The 7,998-nt window shown below is 47.1% G+C and overlaps 1 protein-coding gene across 1 annotated transcript in view; it reads left to right on the top strand.

Annotated features, from left to right (window-relative positions):
* The window catches only part of ITGAL (integrin subunit alpha L), a 54,527-nt gene that overhangs the window by 22,206 nt on the left and 24,323 nt on the right, over window positions 1–7,998 (top strand). Inside the window, exons 12-18 of the mRNA XM_007950300.1 lie at window positions 319–470; window positions 837–974; window positions 1,419–1,616; window positions 1,737–1,867; window positions 3,929–4,089; window positions 4,188–4,339; window positions 6,587–6,676. Of these exons, the coding sequence (XP_007948491.1) occupies window positions 319–470; window positions 837–974; window positions 1,419–1,616; window positions 1,737–1,867; window positions 3,929–4,089; window positions 4,188–4,339; window positions 6,587–6,676 (1,022 nt within the window). The remainder of the gene's footprint in view (window positions 1–318; window positions 471–836; window positions 975–1,418; window positions 1,617–1,736; window positions 1,868–3,928; window positions 4,090–4,187; window positions 4,340–6,586; window positions 6,677–7,998) is intronic.

The following is a 7,998-nucleotide window of genomic DNA, read 5'->3' on the forward strand; positions in this document are numbered from 1 at the left end:
ACCAGCCACTCCTCGAAAGGAAGATGGGGCAATCTACTTCCGTAGTGATACTGCCTCCCTTGCTAGTCCTTAGTTATTGAGCCTCAGAGAGATGCACCATGTTTGTCCTGTGATTCATGGCCGTGTTTTCCTGGGGTGCACATGGAACTACTCAAAGCACATGGCTGCTTGTCTTAGGGGAGGTCTCTTGGCCATCTCGGTGGCTCTTTGCTACTAGCCCTGTTTCCCAGGGCCTCAGCCCCCTTCCCTCCGAGTTTTCCCTCCTTTTAGCAGCCATTGTGTGCCTAACCCCAAGCCCCTCACTCTCCTGCTCCTCAGGTTACTCAGTGACTTGGCTGCTGTCCCAGGGACAAACATCGCTGCTGGCGGCTGGAGCCCCCCGGTACCAGCACATGGGGCAGGTACTGCTCTTCCAAGAGCCAAAGGGCAGAGGACACTGGAGCCAAGTCCAGAAAATAGACGGGAACCAGGTGAGCATAGCCAAGGGGTGTGTGCAGAGCAGGGGCTGTGTGTGACATTCGTTATAGTCCGTGCTATTATTTGAACACTCATCCATTTACTATATGGCTCAAGCCCCATACAAACATCATCACATTTGCTCCCCCCAAAGACCTCTCAAGTAAGCTTTGTCATCTTCATTTAGTTTCCATTAAGAAACTAAACCTCAAAAAACTCAACTTGTCCTATTCATGTAGGCTCTAAGGGAGGACTCACAATTTGAGTCTGTATTTGAGGAACTGGAAGAAGATGCAGTTGGTGTGGCTGACAGGAAAAGAGGTATCCAACCATCTCCTGAGATCCCTGGCTCTTCCTCAAACATCTTCCTCTTCCTACAGATTGGCTCTTATTTTGGTGGGGAGCTGTGTGGCGTTGACGTAGACCAAGATGGAGAGACAGAGCTGCTGCTGGTTGGAGCCCCTATGTTCTATGGGGACCAGAGAGGAGGCCGAGTGTTCGTCTACCATAAAAAACAGGTGGGGACCAGGAGGACAGTGAGCCAAGGAGGTGGGGAGAAGCAGAGGTTCTTAGACTTATTCAGGTCCCAATTATTCTGAAAAACTTTCTGTGTCTGATCATGTGTTAATCAAACTTTCAAAACAACAGATAAGCAGTAGCTCATACTTATTGGGGGCGGACTGTGTGCAAGATCCAGTGTCCAACATTTGATACCTATCTGACCTCATTTGATCCTCACAATCACCTTCTGAGATACTATAAGCTGGATCTGACCAATAGGAACACTGAGGCTCAGCAAGATTAGGTAAATTTCCAAAGCCACAAGGTCACCCAGATGGAAGTGGAGCTGGATGACACCATCTTACGTTTCTTTAGTGTTCTTCACAGTCACACATGCCACATTCTATAGAAGTTTGCTGAGTGATTGAGTGCATTGATCTGTCTCCTTGGCTCCTTCCCAGCTGGAGTTCAAAGTGGTCTCAGAACTGCAGGGTGATCCTGGCTACCCCCTTGGACGGTTTGGAGCAGCCATCACTGCCCTGACAGACCTCAATGGGGACAGACTGATGGACGTTGCTGTGGGAGCCCCACTGGAGGAGCAGGGGACTCTGTACATCTTCAATGGGCGACATGGTGGGCTCAGCCCCCAGCCAAGCCAGGTGAAGCCTCCCTACCTACCAGCCATAAACCTATTCCCAGACCCACTCTCCAGCCTGACTCTTCCCTTCCTCTAACCTGTCCTCTCCCCAGCTTGGCATGAATTTCTGTTTTGCTCTCAGCGGATAAAGGGGAGCCAGGTGTTGTCGGGAATTCGGTGGTTTGGACGCTCCATCCACGGGGTGAAGGACCTTGGAGGTGATGGCCTGGCGGATGTGGCTGTGGGAGCACAGGGTCAGGTGATCATACTGAGGTGAGATGGAACTTCTGAGTCCCACCTAAGAGTAACTTCAGCTCTCCTATGAATGTTCACTTTGTTGTAGGCACTGTGCTAAATGCTTCATAGACATTAGCTCATTTGGTCTTCACCCCAACCCGTGAGCGAGGTTCTCTATTTATGGAGGCTACATGTCTCACTCCAGGTTACATAGTCACTTGTCAGTGGCAGAACAGGGATTTGAACACAGGCCTAAGTGACACTAAAACCTCCTAGAGAAGCAACATTGTGTAATAAAGACACAACATTAGAACCTGGTGATCTGGGTTCACGTTGAAGCTCTGCCAGGTACAACTTGAATGACCTTACCCCAGTTACTTAACTTCTCAGACTTGAGTTTCCTCATCTTTGAGATAATGATGGCATCCTCCGCCTTACCCATATCTTAAGAGTTGTTGGGAGAACATGTGACATCATATAAACCTAACCAAACTCACTGCCGTTGAGTCAGATCCAATTCGTAGCGACCCCTCCTTGGGTTTCTGAGCCAGTATCTCTATGGAGGGAGCTCTGGTAGCATAGGGCTTCCGTAGTGGTACTGCCTCAGAAACCCAAAGAGGGGTCGCTGTGAGTCAAATCTGACTCAACGGTAGTAGGTTATCTCTATGGAAGTAGATTGCCCAATCTTCCTTCCAAGGAGTAGCTGGTGGGTTTGAACTGCCAACCTTCTGGTTAGCAGTCTCATGCCTTAGGCACTACACCACCAGGGCTCCCATGACATCATATTGTTGTTGTTGTTGTTATATGCCATCAAGTTGGATCTGACTCATAGCGACCTCTCCTTGGGTTTCCGAGGCAGTATCTCTACGGAAGTAGATTACCCAACCTTCCTTCCGAGAAGTGGGTGGTGGGTTTGAACCGTCAGCCTTCTGGTTAGCAGTCAGGTGCCTTAGGCACTACACCACCAGAGCTCCCATGACATCATATAGTGAATACATATTTACTGGCCACCTACTATGTCATAGGAGTCCCTGGGTGGTACAGTTAATGCACTCAGCTGCTAGCCAAAGAGTTGGAGGCTTAAGTCCACCCAAAGGTACCTTGGAAGAAAGGCCTGGTGATCTCCTTCTGAAAAATCAGCCATTGAAAACCCTACGAGCACAGTTCTATTCTGACACACAGGGTGTTGCCGTGAGTCCAAACCGACTTGATGGCTGCTGCTTTGGTACAATGTCTTAAACACTGAACCTGAACCAGGCGTTGGGCACATGGTGTGTGGGTGGCACAATATATAATAATTTTTTAAAATTAAACAAATAAACAGGTAATTCCAAATTGTGATAAGTGCTATGGAAGAAATGAACAGGGTACTGTGAGAGAGACTCACAAGGGGCCCCCACTATAGATCAGGGGGCCATAAGGGCCTCTCTGAAGATTTAAGTTGGAACTTGAAAGAGGAGATGGCTGCAGAGCTCTGGGGTGAGAGCTTTCTGGGTAGAAAACCTAGGGTCTGCCACGACTGTAAGGCAGGCAGATGTTTGATGTGTTCAAAGAACTGAGGGCCAGTGTGGCTAGAACATGGCAAGCCCAGGGAGATGAAACTGGAGAGTCAGGCAATGTGGTGTGTATGGTGAAAATATGGGTTTTATTTTAGACATCATGTGTCATCACTGAAGGGCTGTGAGCAGAGAAGCTTGAGATGGTTTCTCATTTTGAAAACTCAGAGGAAGTGGCTCAGAAAGTGCTAGGATGAAGTGGGGAGCCCTGATCGGTAATTGCTATAATTACTGAGAGGAAACAGTGACCCTGAAGTCTGCTTTAGGAAGGAGAAAAGGAGCTCTGGTGATGTAGAGGTTAAAGCATTTGGCTGCTAACCAAAAGATCAGTGGTTCAAAGCCCCCCGCCACTCCGCAGAAGAAAGATGAGGCAGTCTACTTCCATAGAGATTTACAGCTTTGGAAACCCAACGGGAGTCACTATGAGTTGGAATCAGTGAATTTGTAAGGAGAGTCCTCTGGGCTGTGTATGGTGGCAGGGGGAGCCCTCGCATCTGATTGAGGAGGTGCATGGAAGCCACGCTTGCTTTCTGCTCTACAGATCACGGCCAGTGGTGGATGTCATCACCACTATGGCCTTCTCCCCAGCTGAGATCCCAGTGCACGAAGTGGAGTGCTCCTACTCAGCCAGTAACAGGAAGAAGGAAGGGGTGAACATCACTGTCTGTTTCCAGGTGAAGCCTCTCCTCCCCGAGTACCGAGGTCAGTGCTGTTCTTCTTCCTAGAGCCCCGCCCATCCCACATCCGGTTAGTGGCCCAGGACCCTCCACTGTTCAACTCCGCCCTTTCCACCCTGCCAGGGCGCCTGGTTGCCAATCTCACCTACACCCTGCAGCTAGATGGCCACAGGACCCGAAGCCGGGGGCTGTTCCCGAGTGGGAGACAGGAGCTCAGTGGGAACACGGCTGTCACCCCAGACAGATCCTGCTTTGAATTCTGGTTTCACTTCCCGGTAAGGAGCTGGCTCTGCTGCTGGGGAAGGGGCAGATGAGTGTTGGGTGCAAGATGGCTCTGGCATGGTCGAGCTGGGTGACCAGTCCTGTTTCCTCTCTATGCTACCATTTCCTCCACTGTACAATACTAATAATAGCACTAATAACCAAAAAGCACTAATAACTGCTGTGGAGTCAATTCCAACTCATAGCAACCCCCATTGGGTTTCCAAGGCTTTAAGTCTTTATGGAAATAGATTGCCTCCTCTTCCTTCCATGAAGCAGCTTGTGGGTTTGAACCACTGACCTTCTGGTTAGCAGCCAAATGCCTTATCCACTGCACCACCAGAGCTCCTTAATAGGACTAATACCTTTAATATATTTTCTTCTAGGCCTTAACCTACATGTTGTTGTTATGTGCCATCAAGTCAGACCTGACTCATAGTGACCCCTCCTTGGGTTTCTGAGGCAGTATCACTACAGAAGTAGATTGCCCAACCTTCCTTCTGAGGAGTGGCTGGTGGGTTTGAACTGCCAGGCTTCTGGTTAGCAGTCAGGTGCCTTAGGCACTACACTACCAGAGCTCCTTTAACCTACATACATATGCATTTTTAACATGATTTTGATTGCAATGTATTACCATTTGTTTTACTATTTTTTTTTTCACACATCATGTATAAATGCTGCTACCCAGCTTTCTTAATCAGGTGTTTTGTTTTTTTTCTGGGGTGGGAGATGGGTCAGTTCTACTCTATCCTATAGGGTTACTATGAGCCCTAGTTAGTTTTAGTGGCTATGAAATTTTCAGCCATGCAGATGCTTCAGCCGAGGTGGCATGCCATTGCTCACCACGTACATGTGGTCATTAGTTATTAATACTTTTATTTTTTTAAATAAGAGTACTTTTATTTATTTATTTTTATTGTCATTTGGGTGAAAGTTTACAGAGCAAATTCATTTTCCATACAACACTTCATACACATTTTGTTTCATGGCTTTGATCACAATCCCCACAATGTAACAGCTCTCTTCCCACTTCCTCCCTGTGGTTAGCATCTTTTCCCTGTGTCTTTTCCTATGCATTCCTGCCCTCTGAGCCATCTTCCTGTGCAAACACTGCCCTTCGGATCTCCCATGATGGATCGCTCTAAGGAGCGTACCTACCTGGTGTAAATGTTCCCCTTTGTTTGGCTGGAAGCCACAGGTGTGAGTTCAATTCCCGGCCTGGAGCCATCCCAGAAAGTTTTATAACCTTAGGGTATAACCTATATTTAGACAACTGCTGAAATGTTCGGTTTCACTTTGCTGATACCAGTCCTGGAGAAGAGTAGGAGTGATATCAAATTGTTCTGGTCTCTTAAATATTCCGTAAAAGACAAAGCATGGGATTGGGGCATAAGATTTTGAAATTTCTTTTAAACTTTTTATTTTTGGAAATTTCAAACATATACTAAAGTAGAAAAAAAAATAGTTCAATGAATCCCCATATACCTCGTACCCAGTGTCAACAGTTATCAACTCACAACTAATTTCATTCCTAATTCATACCTCCATTCAGTGCCCTTCTGCCTCCCCCCTTCTCCATTACTTTGAAGCAAGATTTTGAAATTTTAAATATAAATTTGCCAGAGAAGAAGGCAGTGAGACATGGTGGAAAAACCTTGGACTTTGGAGTTGGACCCAAATTCAAAGCCTGACTCTGTCACGTCCTGGTTCTACCTTAGGAAAATGATGTCACCTTTCTCAACCTCATTTGTCTCATTTTCAGTGTGGTGATGTTAATGCCTGCCTCTTAGAGTTGGTAGAAACTTAGGTTGAATACATTGGAATGCCTACAGAGTGCCAATATCAGGCACTCATAATAACAAAGAAGACAAAGATGCATCTCTGCCCTCAAGGAACTAATACCTGGAAGTAGGATATTCTAATTATTCTAGAATATTCTTTTGCAAACTTTGATTGATGATAATGGCTGCCTACAGCAGTTTGACAAGGATTCAGGGACTTTTGTCAGAGCTCATTGGGGAAAAGGACTGTCAATGATTAATGATGGCGGCCATGGAATTGGGGCTGAGGAGTGAGAAGCAGCCCTGACTGTAGTATACACAACACCTGATGTGCAGTAAGAACTAACTGTTAACTATAATTCTCACCACTGATAAGGTCTTGGACAATTAAGTCCTAGAATGTCATCATTTCTAAAAAGTGGACAAGGCACACATTGCATTGTCGTCATGACATGGGTTGTTTCTTCTTCTCACCCTCAGGTATGCATTCAAGACCTCATCTCTCCCATCAATGTCTCCCTAAATTTCTCTCTTTGGGAGGAAGAAGGGATGCCGGGGGACCACAGGATGGTAAGAAGAGATTGGCTGGCATTGTTGATAGATAACAGGGGACAGTAGGAATTCAGTTTAGTAAGAAGTGACTGTATCACAAAGAAGTCTTGTATCTTAAGCAGCAGAAACCAAATGCAGCGTACTTAAGCAGGACAGGAAGTGGGGGTTTGTATCTATGGCTCAAAGGGAAATCCCATTATCAGAGTGGGTGGTGCTCTGGGGGATTTCAGGGGAGGAAATAATGGGTGGGCTCTACAGTGAATTAGCTTCCGACCTCTTCAGGCTTTGAACTCTGCTCAAGATGCAAATTCCAGAGAGAGAATTCCAGAAGACCTAGCTCTAGGCCTGGGTCCATCCTAATTTGTGGAAGGGCAGGGCACCTTGATTAGCCTTCTTACCAAAGTGTATACATTTAAGGGCAGGTGATTCCCTCAAAGTCAAAGTGGGGGTGCTATTAGCATATGAAAGAAGGAGGGAAAATGTTGAGTGTTGTTATTTGCTGTTAAGTCAGCCCACACTCATAGCGACCCCTCCTTGGGTTTCCGAGGCAGTATCACTACGGAAGTAGGATTGCCCAACCTTCCTTCCGAGGAGTGGCTGGTGGGTTTGAAACGCCAGCCTTCTGGTTAGCAGTCAAGTGCTTTAGCCACTATGCTACCAGAGCTCCTAATACCCACCTTAGTTGACCATATCACACACTCCCCACTGAGTGCCAAGAGCCTGATTTCCTTTTCAAAAATCCTTGACATTCAGCTAATGGTCTGTCCTCTGTCGGATATGGAGCAGGATCTAGTGGAAACCTGGGTTTGTTTCCTGCCATGAGCTTGAGCAGGTTCCATCCCTCTCTGGGTCTACAGTCACATTTATAAGAGATGAGTCCCAATATTTTATATTATGAAACCTCTTCCAGGGCTGGCAACCTCTCACTCCCCAGTGCAGTCTTGCTTGTGGGGAACCCTTTTCCCCACGCTGTCATTGGCCCTTGCTGCTTTCCGGTTGCACATACTGAGTGTACTCTTCCTCATCCAGGTAACAGTGGAGTCTTAGCAAACAATAAAACCCCCAGCCCACTAGATACTCATCATGCACTCAGGGAAAGTTGATGGTACACTTTCCCTGCACTAAGCCCTATCCCGCGGACCAGCCCCACTGAGGAGCTCGCAGTAGAAGCCAAACAAGTGGACAGTTACAATCCCCTGAGATGAAGCTGTGGTAAAGTTTGATACAGGGTGGCACAGATCTGTCGCAGATCTGGGGGCTAAGGAAAGCCATTCCACAAGAAGTGCCCTTTAAGGTCCCTAGATGGATAAAGAGAAGTGGGCATTTAGGAAGCCCCCCCC

This window comes from Orycteropus afer, unplaced genomic scaffold (assembly GCF_000298275.1).
Source record: "Orycteropus afer afer isolate SDZICR_OR568_19922 unplaced genomic scaffold, OryAfe1.0 scaffold00266, whole genome shotgun sequence".
Classification (NCBI taxonomy): domain Eukaryota; kingdom Metazoa; phylum Chordata; class Mammalia; order Tubulidentata; family Orycteropodidae; genus Orycteropus; species Orycteropus afer.